Genomic DNA, 20,810 nt, shown 5'->3' with positions numbered 1-20,810 from the left:
GCGCTGCTTGACTAACTCCTCCCGATTGCCAACAAACCTTCTGTTGTAGTGAGTACGACATTACAGGATTGAAAAGCACTTAACATGGCAAGTTCTTCCACTTGCAAATTCATCTAAATTGCAAATGTGTGCATGTGGCGTAAGGGCACATCGTGGTAATGCTTCCAGGCGTTTACTTCAGAGAGCTCATCTGTCTTCTGGATCAATCTGTTTATGTTAACAATGTTATTTTTTTTCAAGAGTCGTTCAATGACTCTTCCTAACTAAAGCCCTATAATCTCCCAGAGAACCACTTGTGCGACACTGAAAATGTTTTGCAAGTTTCAAGCAAAGGGTTTTCCATATATTGACATAATTTCAGACTGTCACAATATGATACTGACACGCAGATCAGTTTAACACTTAGTCAGGTCCAGTGATACAATTTTTGTAATTTTGGCTCTGTGCGCCACCGCAGTGGATTTGAAACAAAGCAATCGAGATGTGATTGAGGTGTAGACTTTAATTCAAAGGGTTTAACAAGAACATTGTATGAGCCGGTTAGAAAAGACAGCCATTTTTTATACATGGCCTCCTCATTTTTAGGGACTCAAAAGTATTTAGACAAACTAACATACTCATGAATGTAATGATCATTGTCGATAGTTTGTTGAAAGTCCATTACAGTCAATGACTGCCTGAAGTCTGAGCCCACGGCCTTCTCCAAGTGCTGATAGCTTTGCCAGGCCTTTACTGCCGCTGCCTTCAGGTGCTGTTTGTTTGTTGGACTTTCTGCCATCAGCAAGTGAACTGCATGTCCAGTTGGGCTGAGGTCAGTTGATTGACTCGGCCATTGAAGAATATTTCATTTCTTTGTGTTGAAGAGCACTTGGTTTGCTGTCCCAGGAAGTTTTGGCTCATCGTTCGTCTATACTGTGAAATGTCGTCCTGTCAGTTTTGAATCTGAGCGGACAGTATAGCGTCCTGGACACTTCAGAATTCATCCTGCTACTTCTGCCAGCCATCACATCATCAATAAACACCAGCGACCAACTTTCATTGCCAGCCATGCATGATCAGGTCATAACACGACCTCCACCATGTCTCACAGGTGATGTGGTATTCTACACATCATGAGTCGTTCCTTCTCTTCTCTATCCATCATTCTGGCCCATATTGATCTTAGTTTCCTTTGTCCAAAGAAAATTGTTCCAGAACTGGACAGGCTTTTAAAAAATGTTTTCTGGCAAAGTCTAATCTGTCCTTCATATGCCTGAGGCTTACCAGTGGTTGGCACCTTGTGGTAAACTCTCTGTCTTCACTTTCATTAAGTCTTTTCTTGATTGTAGACTTTGGCATGAACCTCCCAGAGAGAGGGTTCTTGGTTTGGCTAAATGTTGTGAAGGGGTTACAGTTCTCCAAGGACAGAAGTCTGTAATCATCCAGAACAGTTGTCTTCCATGGTTGTCTAGACCTTCTGGCCTTGCTGAGCTCACCAGTGTGTACCTTCTTTTTAAGAATTGACCAAATGGTTGACTTGTCCACTCCTGGTGTGTCTGCCATCTCTCAGATGGCATTGTTTTCTTTTGTCAGCCAAATGATGGTCTGTTTTTACTTGCATGGACAGCTCTTTGTTAAAGAGTTCACAGAGACAGCTTCCAAATGTAAAAATCCACACTTGGAATCAACTCCAGACCTTCTACCTGTTTAATAGTTAATGAAATAATGAAGGACCTGCTCCCACCTGGCTATGGAACAGCTTCTCCGTAAACTGTCCAAATACTTTTGAGCCCCTGGAAGTGAGGGACCATCTATAAATATGGCTGTCATTCCTAAACGGCTCATGCGATATTTTTGGTAAGCCCCTTAAATGAAAGCTAAGTCTGCACTTCAATCACATACTGGTTGCTTTGTTTCAAATCCATTGTGGTGGTGCACAGAGCCAGAATTATGAAAATTACATCACTGTCCAAATACTTATGGACCTGACTGTACAGGTGCTGGTCATAAAATTAGAATATCATGACAAAGGTGATTTATTTCAGTAATTCCATTCAAAAAGTGAAACTTGTATATTAGATTCATTCATTACACACAGACTGATGTATTTCAAATGTTTATTTCTTTTAATGTTGATGATTATAACTGACAACTAATGAAAATCCCAAATTCAGTATCTTGGAAAATTAGAATATCAATTAAAACCAATGCAAAAAAAAAGGATTTTTAGAAATGTTGGCCAACTGAAAGGTATAAACATGAAAAGTATGAGCATGTACAGCACTCAATATTTAGTTGGGGCTCCTTTGGCCTGGATTACTGCAGCAATGCGGCGTGGCATGGAGTCGATCAGTCTGTGGCACTGCTCAGGTGTTATGAGAGCCCATGTTGCTCTGATAGTGGCCTTCAGCTCTTCTGAATTGTTGGATCTGGCGTATTGCATCTTCCTCTTCACAATACCCCATAGATTTTCTATGGGGTGAAGGTCAGGTGAGTTTGCTGGCCAATCAAGAACACTGTGTGCAGGTGCCAGGTCCCGTTGGAAAATGAAATCTGCATCTCCATAAAGTTCCTCAGCAGCAGGAAGCATTAAGTGCTCTAAAACTTCCTGGTAGACGGCTGCGTTGACCTTGGACCTCAGAAAACACAATGGACCAACACCAGCAGATGACATGGCACCCCAAACCATCACTGACTGTGGAAACTTTACACTGGACCTCACGCAACGTGGATTCTGTGCCTCTCCTCTCTTCCTCCAGACTCTGGGACCTTGATTTCCAAAGGAAATGCAAAATTGACTTTCATCAGAGAACATAACTTTGGACCACTTAGCAGCAGTCCAGTTCTTTTTGTCTTTAGCCCAGGCGAGACGCTTCTGACGCTGTCTCTTGTTCAAGAGTGGCTTGACATAAGAAATGCGACAGCTGAAACCCATGTCTTGCATACGTCTGTGTGTGGTGGTTCTTGAAGCACTGACTCCAGCTGCACTCCACTCTTTGTGAATCTCCCCCACATTTTTGAATGGGTTTTGTTTCACAATCCTCTCCAGGGTGCGGTTATCCCTATTGCTTGTACACTTTTTTCTACCACATCTTGTCCTTCCCTTCGCCTCTCTATTAATGTGCTTGGACACAGAGCTCTGTGAACAGCCAGCCTCTTTAGCAATGACCTTTTGTGTCTTGCCCTCCTTGTGCAAGGTGTCAATGGCCGTCTTTTGGACAACTGTCAAGTCAGCAGTCTTCCCCATGATCGTGTAGCCTACAGAACTCGACTGAGAGACCATTTAAAGACTTTTGCAGGTGTTTTGAGTTAATTAGCTGATTAGAGTGTGGCACCAGGTGTCTTCACTATTGAACCTTTTCACAATATTCTAATTTTCCAAGATACTGAATTTGGGCCTTTCATTAGTTGTCAGTTATAATCATCAACATTAAAAGAAATAAACATTTGAAATACATCAGTCTGTGTGTAATGAATGAATCTAATATACAAGTTTCACTTTTTGAATGGAATTACTGAAATAAATCAACTTTGTCATGATATTTTAATTTTATGACCAGCACCTGTATAAGGTTCATCCTTGTATAGTGGGACTGGCATCTTCCTGTCTGGCACTCCTTTGTTGTCAAGATGAACTCCAGGCCACCCATAACTGCAACTATTGAAGAATTACATGGAAAATTTGTGCAGGCTCAAAAGTTTTGGGCCAAAGCCCCTTTTAACCCTCTAAACTCCCTAATCATTAAACTCAAACTAGCTTTGGTTTAGACATTACCACAGAAATCATGGGCTTCTGTGGCATCACTAAAACATCTGACCAGTGATTAACGCCCACTACCGGTGTCATACCTATAATCTAAACCTTTGTGTTTTTACAGGGAGGATCTGGAGCTGTTGGTTATCCCGGACCGCCTGGCCCCCCAGTAAGCTTGTTTTTCTTTGCTTTTTCTCAAAATCTTTATAATGTGTCAGGTTGTATTCATTAGTATGTTACTGTATGGAGGTGGCTGACACAAGATGGTTTCAGGAATAGTGATGAGCGAACCCCACTGATTACACTTCAATTCGAGAAAACACGGAAATATTCAGGAATTTCAGCAAACCAAATAAAATGCATTTGAGTCAATGGAGAAGGAGAACCTGAACTGAGTGGATTATAATGGTGTAATGCTCTTTGAAGTGTTTCGGAGGGCTAGAGAAGCGCCTGCCAACTGTGCTGGACCAATTTCTTGTAGTCAAAGATATGACCTGAGCTGTGAGGCAGCTCCACCATGAGATATCCCTGAGATAAATTTTACACCGAGTCTACGAAACTGCCAGTCCACAATCTCTCTCAGCATCTCCTGAGCGCCTATCACCGCAACGTGAGCCTGTGATGCAAGGGACCAGCGTTACAGTCTCGAAATTACTCCAGCTACACTGTAAAATATCTCAGTGAATTTAACAGTAAAAATACTGTGAATGGTGAAAGTAAAATGCCTTTTCTGAAAAAACCAAAGTTACCTCATGTTCTACTGAAAATTACCTGTATAACTTAAACAGCATATTTCATTATTTTTTACAGCCAAGTTCTGTAAAATTGATATTTTTCTACCTTCAAAATATGCTACATACCATTTACATACCGTTTACTGATACATTACAGTTCACTGAAAAAAATCAATTTATTTTTGCAGTGTAAATCTGTTAAATAGCGAAGCTAAACAAGTGCAAAATGTAAAATGGTAAAGCGCTGTTTCAGTAACACTGTAGTTATGATATTTCCATAAGGACACGCCCCCTTTCACCATATTGTGCCTGGTGAGCCACATACCTTTGCACAATGGGATTGGGGGAGTTGAAACAAAGTTTGCTGATTTCATTTTCGTTCCCAGTGTTATTTGAGGTTATGGAAGCTGATCTATGGTGGGTTGTATTCGATAAGCTGGCACACCTGTAGGACACCACATACCACCACAAAAGCAAACTTTACTTCTCCACCAGACAATGTTCCATAATTTCTTTAACAACTGAAATCTTTTCAATGTGTATAATTAAACAATACTACCGTACATATTTGGTATTGGTTGTTGTTATTTTACTGATGCAGGCTGTATACTGGTATTTGATCCTGTCAACATGTTCTACTGGTTTAATGACTGGTGTATTTATTACAGTGCATGGATTTCAGGTTATGGTTAAATGTTTGTATTTAGGTAATTTAGTTAGCTGAAGGTTGTCGGCTTAGGTTGGATCGTTTGGAGACAAAGTCAGAGAGACGAGATTGCATTGGTTTGGACATGTGCAGAGGAGTGATGCTGGGTATATTGGGAGAAGGATACTAAGGAAAGAGCCGACAGGCAAAGGGAACAGAGGAAGACCGAAAAGAAGGTTTATGAATGTGGTGAGGGAGGACATGCAGGTGGTGGGGGTGACAGAGAAAGATGACGAGGACAGGAAGATATGGAAGAAGATGATCTGCTGTGGCGACCCCTAACGGGAGCAGCCAAAAGAAGAAGTTAGCTGAAGGTCGAGTTACGATGACCCATTGCTACCACTTTAGTTTTCACGTGATTTTTCATGTTATTTAAATGAGTCATTTTTTAAAGAATGTTTATAAGAAAGGGCGGCACGGTGGCGCAGTGGGTAGCGCTGCTGCCTCGCAGTTGGGAGATCTGGGGACCTGGGTTCGCTTCCCGGGTCCTCCCTGCGTGGAGTTTGCATGTTCTCCCCGTGTCTGTGTGGGTTTCCTCCGGGCGCTCCGGTTTCCTCCCACAGTCCAAAGACATGCAGGTTAGGTGGATTGGCGATTCTAAATTGGCCCTAGTGTGTGCTTGGTGTGTGGGTGTGTTTGTGTGTGTCCTGCGGTGGGTTGGCACCCTGCCCGGGATTGGTTCCTGCCTTGTGCCCTGTGTTGGCTGGGATTGGCTCCAGCAGACCCCCGTGACCCTGTGTTCGGATTCAGCGGGTTGGAAAATGGATGGATGGATGGAGGTTTATAAGAATGTCAGTTAAAATGAATGGCTCATTTATTTAGTCTCTTATCAATATTCATCGAGCCTAGTGGACCTCATTTCAACAGGAATACTCCAATCGGTAAGAGAGTAAATATTTTATTCTCATTTCATGATTTTTACTCCATTAAATAATAATTAATTTTTCTTTTACATATTTATAGAATGGGCGGCACGGTGGCGCAGTGGTAGCGCTGCTGCCTCGCAGTTAGGAGACCAGGGTTTGCTTCCCGGGTCCTCCCTGCGTGGAGTTTGCATGTTCTCCCCATGTCTGCATGGGTTTCCTCCGGGCGCTCTGGTTTCCTCCCACAGTCCAAAGACATGCAGGTTAGGTGGATTGACGATTCTAAATTGGCCCTAGTGTGCGCTTGGTGTGTGGGTGTGTTCAGTGGCATAGCTGGAGTTAGTGCCACTCGGGGTGGGGCTTCAATTTGCCGCCCTCCAATGTATCTGAATATGTTAACCTATTTAAATAGAAAATTAAAATGATGTATGGAGAAAAATTAAGATACATTTTGCATATATTTATTTATATATAGAGAAACAGCAATATTTTTTCACATATAATTATTTATAAGCATCAACTAGACAAGAATATAGTACAGACGCACTGATAAGCCGTGTTCTGATTATTAGTTTAATATAATTACACTGTGAAAACCAGAACCGGTGTACTGTACAAGCGATAGGTGGGGATGAGCAAGAACGCATTCGGATTGTTAACGAAACGAAATTATACATTGTGAATTAGTTGTTTATCTTCCATCCATCCATTTTCCAACCCGCTGAATCCGAACACAGGGTCACGGGGGTCTGCTGGAGCCAATCCCAGCCAACACAGGGCACAAGGCAGGAACCAATCCCGGGCAGGGTGCCAACCCACCGCAGTAGTTGTTTATCTTCCTAGAAATTATTATCGGTGTAATGTTTCTGTTTATTTTTGTTATTGCCTCATAAATATCAACTGCCGTGTCTGATGCCGTCACAGAAGGACCGTCTGAAATTGATTTTTGAAGCATTTGTGGATGAAAATCAGAGAATTTGACTTTTTTCATTCATGAGTGATATTTTTCCGAACCCTGCTGCTTACACGTGAAGTGTTCTGAGCCTTTCGGCCAATAATGCTGCCCCCAAAAATGTGCCGCCCCTTCCACCCGCCCCTAGCTACGCAACTGGGTGTGTTTGTGTGTGTGTCCTGTAGTGGGTTAGATAGATAGATAGATACTTTATTAATCCCAAGGGGAAATTCACATACTCCAGCAGCACCTTACTGAAACAAAAAACATTAAATTTAAAGATTGATAATAATGCAGGTGAAAAACAGACAATAACTTTGTATAATGTTAATGTTTACCCCCCCCCGGGTGGAATTGAAGAGTCACATAGTTTGGGGGAGGAACGATCTCCTCAGTCTGTCAGTAGAGCAGGACGGTGACAGCAGTCTGTCACTGATGCTGCTCCTCTGTCTGGAGATGACACTGTTTAGTGGATGCAGTGGTTTCTCCATAATTGATAGGAGCCTGCCTGCGGTGGGTTGGCGCCCTGCCCTGGATTGGTTCCTGCCTTGTGCCCTGTGTTGGCTGGGATTGGCTCCAGCAGACCCCCGTGACCCTGTGTTCGGATTCAGTGGGTTGGAAAATGGATGGATGGATGATAGGAGCCTGCTGAGCGCCTGTCGCTCTGCCACAGATGTTAAACTGTCCAGCTCCATGCCAACAATAGAGCCTGCCTTCCTCACCAGTTTGTCCAGACGTGAGGCATCTTTCTTCTTAATGCTGCCTCCCCAGCACACCACCGCGTAGAAGAGGGCACTCGCCACAACCGTCTGATAGAATTGGCACTCTGCCCAGGATTGATTCCTGCCTTGTGCCCCGTGTTGGCTGGGATTGGCTCCAGCAGACCCCCGTGACCCCGTGTTCAGATTCAGCGGGTTGGAAAATGGATGGATGGATGGATATTTATAGAATTTCGTGATTTAGACTCCAATAAATAATCATTTTTCTTTTGTACATTTACAGATTTTACTAATATTCTGGCCGCAACCAGGGGTTGGACGCCAAAGGTGCCAGGGGGGCTTTATATATATATATATATATATATATATATATATATATATATATATATATATATATATAGATATATATATATATATATATATATATATTAATGTATCAATATTGCAGGAAGGGGTCCAAAGGCACTTTAGGGTTGACCTGCTATCTTTGACTCAACTACACCACCATAAACGTGGTGAAGTACAACAAAAGGACGAAGCGCTATAAGATCGACGAGACCTGATCGTTTTCTTCTAACACTTTGGTTTCTTTCCACTACTAAATGACACGTAGACAAGGCTGATTGGTGTCTCTGCTTCCTGCTGTGGACTGGCACGTCATGAAGAGTCACGGCACGGTTAGGCTCCAGCTCTCTGTGTCAGAATCAGCAGGTGTCCAAAATCCAGTAACACATGAATGTCGTGTGCATTTTAGTATGCATGGCGTGATTTGTGCTAAATCTGGCAATGACTTCTGTTATCTTTGTGTTTTTTTCACCTTAGGGTCAGAAAGGCGACGAAGGTCTACCGGTAAGTACATTAAAAAGGGATTTGTGCTGATGAATGCCGCACCTTATAATGACAAGTAAAAGAATCGGCCCTGGCTGGGAGTTCCTTGTCGGTTAATAAAGTTTGCCTCCGTAATGCACTCTGCAGTCCAACTCTGCTTACACAGCCTCTTTCATGTCGTTATTCACCGCTTTATCACCGCACGGCAGCGCTAAATCTATGCTGGGCACGCTTGCGTGTCCCATTGTTACTTTGTAATATTGACACAAAGCAATCTATTGTACAATTAAAATTAATGAAATGGCTTGCCTGTCATATTGCAGGTGGAGCCAAGTCAGTGATTTTCATTTTCATCCCCACCGCCCTGAATGAAAATGGTTTCTTTCAAGGAGGCAATTGTGTTTCTGAAGACAAAAGAAAGGGACATCTGATAATTTTTGGCTGAGCGATGGTTATGAAAGAATGAGTTTAGTGAAAGGGGGAAAAAAAAGTACATTAATACAGAATTTCATACAGTAATTTCCACTCTTAGTTATTAAATATCGTCAGCTGTGCACCTTCACCAAGGTCTGATTTTCTGTTCTTTTGTGCACATCTCCGCTAGCGGGGCTTGGCGGTGGGTTCAAGGTGGTGGTGGGATATCAATCCAGAACATCAGGAAACACATTGCACTTTTTCAAAGGATCTTTTATGGACACAGAGAGTCAGGACCTCGGTCATCTGAACCATGCTGCCAATTTGTACACCATAGTGTCCCTGTCATTGCACCGGGTCATTGGGATCCACAGACAGACCACGGGAATCTTGTCAGAGTTGAAGGGACAGTAGATGGACACAAATGGCGCCCCCCTGCTGGCCTCACCAACACCTCTTCCACCAGCAACCCCCAAGCTTTTTATATAGTGGTGTGCAAAAGTATTCAATCCCCTTAAAAGTCATCATAATTTTCTGCGTGACGAAAGAATGGTACACCTTGTGATAAATCTTCTTAAATAAGAGTGTTCACAAAGCATAAAGGTTTGGGGACTGTCCCCGTATAATGTCCAAAGGATAAAGAAAGACAAAAAATCATGGGATCAAAAACAATAAGTACAGTGCATCCAGAAAGTATTCACAGCACATCACTTTTTCCACATTTTGTTATGTCACAGCCTTATTCCAAAATGGATTAAATTCATTTTTTTCCTCAGAATTTTACACACAACACCCCATAATGACAACGTGAAAAAAGTTTACTTGAGGTTTTTGCAAATTTATTAAAAATAAAAAAACTGAGAAATCCCATGTACATACAGTAAGTATTCACAGCCTTTGCTCAATACTTTGTCGTTGCACCTTTGGCAGCAATTCCAGCCTCAAGTCTTTTTGAATATGATGCCACCAGCTTGGCACACCTATCCTTGGCCAGTTTCGCCCGTTCCTCTTTGCAGCACCTCTCAAGCTCCATCAGGTTGGATGGGAAGCGTCGGTGCACAGCCATTTTAAGATCTCTCCAGAGATGTTCAATCGGATTCAAGTCTGGGCTCTGGTTGGGCCACTCAAGGACATTCACAGAGTTGTCCTGAAGCCACTCCTTTGATATCTTGGCTGTGTGCTTAGGGTCATTGTCCTGCTGAAAGATGAACCGTCGCCCCAGTCTGAGGTCAAGAGCGCTCTGGAGCAGGTTTTCATCCAGGATGTCTCTGTACATTGCTGCAGTCATCTTTCCCTTTATCCTGACTAGTCTCCCAGTTCCTGCCGCTGAAAAACACCCCCACAGCATGATGCTGCCACCACCATGCTTCACTGTAGGGATGTTATTGGCCTGGTGATGAGCGGTGCCTGGTTTCCTCCAAACGTGACGCCTGGCATTCACACCAAAGAGTTCAGTCTTTGTCTCATCAGACCAGAGAATTTTCTTTCTCATGGTCTGAGAGTCCTTCAGGTGCCTTTTGACAAACTCCAGGTGGGCTGCCATGTGCCTTTTACTAAGGAGTGGCTTCCGTCTGGCCACTCTACCATACAGGCCTGATTAGTGGATGGCTGCAGAGATGGTTGTCCTTCTGGAAGGTTCTCCTCTCTCCACAGAGGACCTCTGGAGCACTGACAGAGTGACCATCGGGTTCTTGGTCACCTCCCTGACTAAGTTCCTTCTCCCCCGATCGCTCAGTTTAGATGGCCGGCCAGCTGTAGGAAGAGACCTGGTGGTTTCAAACTTCTTCTACTTACGGATGATGGAGGCCACTGTGCTCATTGGGACCTTCAAAGCAGCAGAAATTTTTCTGTAACCTTCCCCAGATTTGTGCCTTGAGACAATCCTGTCTCGGAGGTCTACAGACAATTCCTTTGACTTCATGCTTGGTTTGTGCTCTGACATGAACTGTCAACTGTGGGACCTTATATAGACAGGTGTGTGCCTTTCCAAATCATGTCCAGTCAACTGAATTTACCACAGGTGGACTCCAATGAAGCTGCAGAAACATCTCAAGGATGATCAGGAGAAACAGGACGCACCTGAGCTCAACTTTGAGCTTCATGGCAAAGGCTGTGAATACTTATGTACATGTGCTTTCTCAATTTTTTTATTTTTAATAAATTTGCAAAAATCTCAAGTAAACTTTTTTCACGTTGTCATTATGGGGTGTTGTGTGTAGAATTCTGAGGAAAAAAATTAATTTAATCCATTTTGGAAAAAGGCTGTGACATAACAAAATGTGGAAAAAGTGATGCGCTGTGAATACTTTCCGGATGCACTGTATTTGACAATCGTTTTATGTCAAGATGGCATTTTTATACAGAGACAAAACAAAATGCAAAACAGGAAGTGAGTTGGCAGGAGATGACGTCAAAGCTGTGGGACGGAAGCGACGTCATCAATGATGGACCGGAAGTGATGTGGTATGGGGAGTGATGTCATCAGGAGGAGCCGGAAGATACGTCATCTGGGTTGGACGGATGTGACATTTTAGGCGGCCATCTTTAGAGTCCATCTGTGTATGTTTACACAGAGAGATAGAGAGAGAGGGGCATCGTTACCGTATATCCATCCCTTGTCTCGCGATGTTTCACTCACCTTTGAGCTTAGCGACTGTCTCCTATGCGCATGTGTGTGACAACCTATTTATCCATTTGGTATTTTGAATGTGAACTCTTCTGCTGTAACAACACAATTCCAAAGTCCAAATCAACCATTTTCTGAAGACATTTAACTGAAGAAGATAAACTCCAAAGTTTGTGTTTGCCCTATGCATTCATACTTTGTCAATGACCCTTTAGCCTTCATTCTGTTTGGCTATGTAAGTTATGTCCCAGTTTTGCACATTGTGATTCTTCGCCGTTCTTCTTAGCAGAATGACAGGGGAGAAGAGGAAGGCCTAAGAGAAGGTTTATGGATGTGGTGAGTGAGGACATGAAGGTAATGGGGGTGACGGAGCAAGATGACCCGCTGTAGCAACCCCTAAACGGGAGCAGCCAAAAGAAGAAGAAGATTGCAGGAGAACTTGTCCCAGCCTGCTATGACCCTACTGTGGCTTGGGAGAAGATTCACCTCTCAACATGTCAAGGACCCTCAGCATGAGGCCAAAGTGACACTGGAATGGCTTAGAAACAGACAGGTGAATGTTATTGGGGTGGCCGAGTCAAAGCCCTGATGCTAAACCTGTTGAGAAACTGCTGTCCAGAGGTGGCACCCCACCAATCTCGAGGGTCTCGATCAATTCTGCCAAGAAGAACGGCGAAGAATCACAATGTGCAAAACTGGGACATTCTCACACACCCAAAAGAATGCAGGCTGTTACTGCCACAAAAGGGTCCTCGACAAAGTAAGAATGTGTAGGCCTTGAATTGTTAGGCAAACACAAACTTTGGAGCTCATCTTCTTAACTTGAAATATCTACAGAAAATGGTTGATTTGGATTTTGGAAATGTATTGTTACAGCCAAAGAGTTCACATTAAAAATGCTGAATGCGTCGATTTGTGTACAAGTCTTTTGTCATGCAGAAAATTAGGATGACTATCAAGGGGATCGAATACTTTTGCCCACCACTGTAGATGGTCTCCCATCCCAGCACTGGCTTAGCTTCAGGTGGATGGCCTCCTCTGAAATGCAATCAGTTCAGAAAGTGATGTCTGGCAGTTACAATCATTTTAGTAGTCAGTGGTGAAATATCAGTCCGCCTTTACAGGGGGGCTTTACGAAACAAACAAGAAAAAGAGACAAAAGCGCAGAACTGGAGCCATCGCAGTATCTCTTTATCTGTTGAGCTCTTGCTATAAAAGAAGTGCCGGGGGACGGCAGGGAGGACCCGGGGGGTCTTCATGTCTTTCTCCAGCTTTATAGGTCGTCATTCTGAACGGTGAAACATTAATAAAATGTGAAGTGAACTGTTAATTTTAGATATAATGGTTTCAAAAATCTTTATAGATTTCATTTACGGCCTGATGACTAAAGCCTATTAATGGAGTATTAAAGCCGTAATGTCGAAAGCGCCGCTCTGTGACTGATTTCGCACTGATAGGTCAAACACATCATAGATCATGTCGTGAACGTCGTCTTTTTTTTCTCGCGGCTTTGACATTTGTGACGTGAGGTTAAGCTCTTGGTTTTTGGTGTATATCGGTATTTCTTTCTTGATTGATATTTTATCATTTAAATGTGAGGTTAGACTTTGTAGATTTACGCACTGAACATCTTGCCGTTTTGTTCTTTTAAACACGACTTCATTTTGACAATTCCTGTTTGGAAGTGGTGGCCCCCGTTTTAAATTGTACAATCTGAAAGTAAATGAACTGGGAGAAACGAAAAAAAAAATGGGACTTAAATTGCTCATTAAATTGCCATTTTCACTTCTATTCGAATGACAGAGGAACGCAATGGCAAGTAGTAAATGATGGCAATTTAACACTGAGCTTTAGGGGCGTCTTTACATTCAGCAGGGGTGTTCAGCTCAAGGCTGGGTCTGACCCATGGGCCTTTTTAAAGCTGCTCACGTCATCAAAATATGTCACATGTGGCCTGCAATGACTATTGCTTTTCTCAAAGTGCATTTTGTATGTAGAGGTTATACACCAGTCAGGCCCAACATTAATACCACCACCAGGTGAAGTAAATACATTTGATGATCTCGTTACAATGGTGTCCGTCAAGGGGTGGGATGGGATGTATTAGGCAGTAAGTGATGAGATGGGATTTATTAGGCAGTAAGTGAACAGTCAGTCCCTCAAGATGATGTGTTGGAAGCTTTAAGAATGGACAAGCGTAAGGATCTGAGCGACAGCTAGATGACTGGGTCAGAGCGTCTCCAAAGCAGCAGGTCTTGTGGGGTGTTCTCGGTACACAGAGGTGGTCCATGGAAGGACAAACGGAGAACCGGAGACACGCTCTCTGGAGGCCAAGGCTCAATTATGCAAAATATGTTTAGGCCGTCTTGGTCCGATCCCACAGAACAGCTAATGTGGCACAAAGTACTAAAAAACTTAAAGCTGGCCATGAGAGAAAGGCGTCAGGACAAACAGTGCATCGTAGACCTGTCAGAGTGCCCATGCTGACCCCGTCCACCACCTACAAGGGGCACATCAGTATCAGAACTCGACCGTGGAGCAGTGGAAGAAGGTGGCCTGGTCTGATGAATCACGTTTTGTTTTAGATCATGTGGTGCATGTGTGCCGTTTAACTGAGGAAGAGGAGGCAGTAGGATGCACGATGGGAAGAAGGAAAGGCTAGGCAGGGGGATGTTCTGGGCCATGGTCTGCTGGGACACCTTGGGAAATGGCATTCATGTGACTGTCATTTTGACACATGCCACCTACCTAAAAATTGTTGCTGAGTACCCATATCTATCTATTATATAGTGCCTTTCATAGCTATCTGTCTGTCTATCTATCATATAGTGCCTTTTATAATCTATTATATAGTGCCTTTCATATCTATCCAATAGTGCCTTTCATATCTATCTATTATATAATACCTTTCATATCTTTCTATCTATCTAATAGCACCTTTTATATCCATCAAATAGTGCCTTTCATATCTATCTATCTATCTATCTATCTATCTATCTATCTATCTATCTATCTATCTATCTATCTATCTATCTATCTATCTATCTATCTATCCTGCCTACTATACCAAAATTATCTAGTATATAGTGCCTATCTATCTATCTATGTATCTATCTATCTATCTATCTATCTATCTATCTATCTATCTATCTATCTATCTATCTATCTATCTATCTATCTATCTATTATATAGTGCCTATCTATCTATCTATCTAGTATATAGTGCCTATCTATCTATCTATCTATCTATCTATCTATCTATCTATCTATCTATCTATCTATCTATCTATCTATCCTGCCTACTATACCAAAATTACTATCTATCTATCTATCTATCTATCTATCTATCTATCTATCTATCTATCTATCTATCTATCTATCACTTATATCTGTCTATTGTGGTACCCGGCTGGGGTTCATGCCCAGCCGGGATGCCCAGGAAGACAGGAGGAGGGCTCATGCCTCCTCCAGACCACGAGGGGGCAGCCACCCTGGTTCTATTGGGGGCCACGGGTACAGTGCCTGGAAGCTCAACCCTGTAAGGGCCCGTGGTCACCGCCAGGGGGTGCCCCGATACCTTGGGAGCCCTGGACCTCAGCACTTCTACCACACCCAGAAGTGCTGGGGGGAAGAGGATTGGGGACACCCGGAGGACTTCCGGGTACACAGCCAGAGCTTCCGCCACACAGGGGTGTGTCAACGGAGGCTCCTCAGGAAGCACCTTGAGTCCATCCGGGGGTGTATAAAAGGTGCCGCCTCCCTCCATTCATTGGCAAGAGTCGGGTGGAAGTAGGACGGAGCTCAGAGGGGAGAGGAGTGGAGGCAGACCAGAGACTGAAGGCATTGTGGTGGCCAAGGACTGAAGGGGTGATTGGTGCTGTGGCACTGGGTTTGTGCTCTTGAACCTTGTAAATATTGTATAATAAACGTGTGTGTGGTGAAACCATCATGTCAACCTGTCTGTGTCCGGGCTGTACCCCACACTATCTATATCTGTCTATCTACTGTATCTATCTATCTATCTATCTATCTATCTATCTATCTATCTATCTATCTATCTATCTATCTATTATATAGTGCCATTATACTCCTATCTGTCTATTATATAGTACCTTTCATATCTTTCTATCTATCTGTCTAATAGCGCCTTTTATATCTACCTATTGTGGAGGCTGGCCCAGACACAGACAGGCGGACAGCGATGGTTCAACACCCAACACACGTTTATTCATATTTACAACAATAAAGTGAACACACAACCCCAAAACCTCCCCCAAAGTTCAGGCCTCACAATGCCTCTTCCTCTCTTCAGGCCACCACCTTTCCTCTCCTCCCAAGGTCCGTCCGTCACCACTCCCGACTCGAGCCATCGAACGGAGGGAGGCGGCCCCTTTTATATCCACTCGGATGTGCTCCAGGTGCCTCCCGATAATCTTCCACCGGCACTCCCCAGTGTGGCAGAAGTACCGGCTGCGCACCCGGAAGCACTCCGGGTGTCCCTGGTCGTTTTCCCCCCCAGCACTTCTGGGTGTGGTGGAAGTGCTGAGGCCCAGGGCTCTCCAGGCATTGGGGTGCCCCCTGGCGGTGACCATGGGCCCCTATAGGGTTGAGCTTCCAAGCTCAGTTCCTGTGGTCCCCAAAGCCACCAGGGTGGTCACCCCCTCGTGGTCTGGAGGAGGCATAATCCCTCCTCCGGTCCTTCCGGGCATCCCGGCTGGGTACCACCCCCAGTCGCTTGCCACACTATCTTATCATATAGTGCCTTTCATAATATCTATCTATCTATCTATCTATCTATCTATCTATCTATCTATCTCATGTGACTTTTTCAATACATCTGAAGAGGCCAACACTCGATCTTCATGCAAACAACATCTACTGATGAAGTTGATATACATGTCTGTGAATTTAGCAATACAGTCCTCAGCCTAAAACATTTTGACTACCAACCGATTAAAAATAATTATAACATCCAAATGAAAAGGAAATTACAAAATAGGTACAAAAATAGTCTCTGCACGATTAAAACCCCTAAGTTATAAGTTCTCCCTTTAAAGTCGGATAGAGTGGGTTCAGCCGCTGATTGAATGACATGCAGGAGCCTTTTGTCACTCTGATTCCAGGTTGGGTGACCCTTAGCGACACTCACTGCTACACTATAGTCTTCCCCCATCGTAGGTCGAAATGTCGACAGGGGTTGTTATTAAAGCGATACATAAAGCCGGATCAAGACAGTACTAAATCCATAACGTGCTCCGACATAATTGCTTTTATGCAATCTTGCCCCTGCATGCTGTGCTTTTAATTCCAATTCTATTAACTCATCAAGAACGTGACACAGCAGGTCAGTCCCAGTTCATTGTCCCTCACGTACTTAGCATCCTGCTGGGTGTGTTATCTGCGAGTGTGTAAGTTCCCAGAGCATCTCTTCTTTACTAAAGAATTAATTGAAGTTCACTCTGTGCACAGTCTAGTTGTCTTTTGCAAGACGCTCCTTCTTTTGTTTTTGCAGGGAGAGCCGGGACCGATGGGACTTCCAGGACTTGAAGGGCTTCCAGGAGCGAAGGTAGGTTGCCGAAATGTCTTTGTAGGGATGTCTTAATAGAGGCTGCCTTGAAAACGGACTCGGCGTGGAGATGTGTCTTTACACTTTGTTGATATGAACTGTCGGCTGGGTTTCTTTCTTTGTACAGATAAGGCTGGTAAGTCTAAATAAGTCGCATGTCGTTAATAACGTTGAAAGCAAACACTGGAGAACTTTAGTTGGGTGTATTAATCTCAGTTTGCTTCTGTATGGCCATACGCTGGCTATTTCTTTGATTTTAAATATTTAATGTTTTGTGAATTTCTAAAGTCTCTGGTCAGTTTGCAGTTATAGTTTTATCTTTAAATACATGAAGTGGTCTCTGTCGCAAGTCTACTCATATAAGGTGGTTTTCTACTTGCTATCGTTTGAGAGTAGAGGTGAAGGGAAGACATTAGTGCAGTATACATGATATCTGGGTTGGTGGGGGGGCTGACCATTTCTATCAGTAATCCCCTGATCTTTTTTGTCTACGCTATATGATTCAGCCCCTGATAATTCTGCAGAAGTGCAAAGGGCCCCCACATCCTCTTCAGTTTTATATGTTAGATAGACGCTGGTGAAAGTGTACAGGGGTCTCAGCCACTCTTTTTGTTCAAGTAAGGTTACGTGCTAAAATCACAGAGGGGGGCAAACGGGGCCGTCTTAACACATGGGCGCACTGGGCAGTTGCCCCGGGGCACAGGGGCTCCATGCTAATCTATGTATGTTGGGACTTGCTGAGTGGTGGTGTAGGTAGGGACCCCAGTGCACTGCTTTGCCAGGGGGCTTATAATCCTGTTAAGATGGCTGATTTGTACTTCCGTATCGAGCCAATGCAGTAGCTATGCAAGGAGGCTACGCTGTCGAAAGCAGTTTATATTTTTGTGTCACCTCGCACCACTGGCACATGGCTGAACACTAGCTGGCGCTGTTTGTAGGCTGCAAGAAAAGTGAAATATCCATTAAAATGCGGGCAGTTTTTGCATTCCGGGATCAACGCTTCTCTTTTCTTCAGTAGGCAAAACGTATTTGCTCCTCGTGTTTTTCCATTTTTTCTTTCATTCGTCAACTTCCAAACTGGAAGACGAGTGGAAACGTGACTCAGGAAATACGTAGTTACCAAAACTGGCCAATCAGAGTCTTAGGGGGGACTATGTGGGGTTCATGTCATCATGGCGCATAGCCACATTTTTAAGGAGGCTACACCAGAGGCGACATGTACAGAAGTCTAAATTATTCTTAAGACCCCGATTTTTGCAAGTCTTAATGATGCCCATGACATAGTATTTTAACAATGACGCGTTTTTTGGTCAGTACTTCATGGTTAATATAATAATGAAAATATTTCATTGCAATATGGTGCAGAATTGATCTCCAATACTTTCTTATATTGCAAACTTCACCAAAAACAATTCACAATTTGCTTCAGCGCTTTCTCATAACCCTAACCAGTATCCGCTTTCCATTCGCGTCTCATTAGCTAACAGAATTTCCCACTCCTCTGCGTTATGCTCCGTGTTGCTCTAAAAACCCTAATTACCGTCAGGAGTGGATCTGAGGTTAAGCTGTAATTTCACCTCAGGGCCCTGATGTTAAAATTTGAACCCCTCTTTTTTTTTAGAAATTTATACGCCCTGCCCTCGCCCCTACCTCTAATTTTAATAATCGTAGAACTGGGCCCTGAGGTTAAGCTGTAATCTAACCTCAGGGACCTGATGTTAAAGTAGGATTTGAACCCTTGTTTTTAAATATGATAGGTTTTGCCTTGCCCCCCAATCCTAATCTTATAGAAAAGCCCTTATCTTAAGAAACAGATACTGCCCTGATGTTAAACAATTAGACTCGGAGCGCTTATTTTAAAACCATTACAGTAAAAACCTTGGACTGCGAGTAACTTGGTCTGCGAGTGTTTTGCAAGATGAGCTAAAACTTTTAATAAATTTTAACTTGATAGACGAGCGAGGTCTTGCAATACGAGCAGTACGTATACGCTTTGTCGGCTGATTGTCACGTGATCACAACTGAGTCGATGGTTCTTTTCTCTCTCGCTGTGGGATTGTGGGTAATCGTCTCCCATTCTTGGGCTCAGTCGGCGTGCCTCACTCGTATAGTCAACATCCATACGAGCGTATACTGTTTACTATAGCATGGTGACCACGTGTGTGTGTGTGTGTGCTGTGACGTGTGAGTCGCTGTCACACACCCCATAACACGAAGCTGAGTCTCGGTACTTTAGCAACACCAGCTTTATTTAGCTTGAAACTGGAACAGCAGGGTTATTTATTGTAGCGGGATCTACTGCACCACTCTCCTATACACAGACACCGCAGTCAGGCAAAGTCATGGCCAGGTTAGTGGCCAAGTAATCGTGTGCCCTGCATTTATAATGTTCCTTGTATCACCCATCGACAGTGTGCGCTTGTAGCATGTCTGCGATCTTTTCAGATTTGCTTTTGCGGCGAACTGCTACAGCGCTGGGAGCCTGCGGTTGCTTCAGGATGCTCTTCCGCGTGTCGCCCCGTTGGGTGGAATCCCAAAAGAGTTTAGAAACCTTACAGTGCATAAAGAATTTTTTAAATTTAGTGTCTAAGTGTGGGGACTCTTCAGGCAAAAGCAACTGTCATTGGAGAGGTTTCCTTGTTAAAGTCGGACAAATTGAAGCTACAGGTTGCAGTGAATAAGTTTGTTAAGGAGAGAGACTTGGTTTCATTCACTCATTCCGGATACAGCTATCAAGTTAGCAGGCCGCACAATACAGAACCGGAGACTTCGGTAAGAAAAATGCAGGGAATCCTGGCTGTATATCAACAACAGCTGGTGTACTAACACTAAGACCGTACACAATGGGTGCCATTCATTTCACTACACGCACAGTTTGAACGAAGAAGCACCGTTCGAACTCCGGATCATATTTCTCTCAAATATAGCATTTGAACTCTGAAACGTTCAAAGTTAGAATCGTTTGAAGTACGAGGAACAACTGTACCCCTGGTCTCCGCTCCCCAATAACCCCTTGCTTTCTCTAGAGGTAGTCCTCCCATAATCTTTTACAGAGAATCTGGTCCCCCTACACTAGCTGTAATAGTTGAAAATAAAACTTACTAGTTTTTTTAACATTTTATTGAATTTATTTAAATCAAAAAATATTCCATACAAGCAATTCAAATTTTACAAAAATAGATTTGAATCAAATCTTCCCCCACCCATGCGAAAGAGGGCCACTCCAACAGAGTAAAACTAACTAAGCCTGCGTTCCTGCTTGTAGGTTTTGTTCTATTTTACCACCGGGAATTGAGAAAATGAGTCCTGTTCTCAGCTTTGTAAATTAGGAATGTAGGCATGGAGCTGGACAGTTTGACATCCGTGGCAGAGCGACGGGCGCTGAGCAGGCTCCTGTCAATCATGGAGAATCCACTGCATCCACTAAATAGTATCATCTTCAGACAGAGGAGCAGCTTCAGCGACAGACTGCTGTCACCGTCCTGCTCCACTGACAGACTGAGGAGATCGTTCCTCCCCCACACTATGCGACTCTTCAATTCCACCCGGGGGGGTAAACGTTAACATTATACCAAGTTATTGTCTGTCTGTATACCTGCATTGTTATCGGCATTGTTGTCAGTCTCCAATTTCATATTGTTCTTTATCAGTATGCTGCTGCTGGAGTAT

The 20,810-nt window shown here is 43.6% G+C and overlaps 1 protein-coding gene across 1 annotated transcript in view; it reads left to right on the top strand.

Moving 5' to 3' along the window:
* Positions 1–20,810, top strand: part of LOC114665758 (collagen alpha-1(XIX) chain-like) — a 150,162-nt gene that overhangs the window by 79,804 nt on the left and 49,548 nt on the right. Inside the window, exons 22-24 of the mRNA XM_051919254.1 lie at positions 3,858–3,902; positions 8,530–8,556; positions 17,088–17,141. Coding sequence (XP_051775214.1) covers positions 3,858–3,902; positions 8,530–8,556; positions 17,088–17,141 — 126 coding nt within the window. The remainder of the gene's footprint in view (positions 1–3,857; positions 3,903–8,529; positions 8,557–17,087; positions 17,142–20,810) is intronic.

The sequence above is a fragment of the Erpetoichthys calabaricus genome, chromosome 15, assembly GCF_900747795.2.
Source record: "Erpetoichthys calabaricus chromosome 15, fErpCal1.3, whole genome shotgun sequence".
NCBI classification, from domain to species: Eukaryota; Metazoa; Chordata; class Cladistia; order Polypteriformes; family Polypteridae; genus Erpetoichthys; species Erpetoichthys calabaricus.
This window is presented reverse-complemented; position numbering and strand designations above follow the sequence as displayed.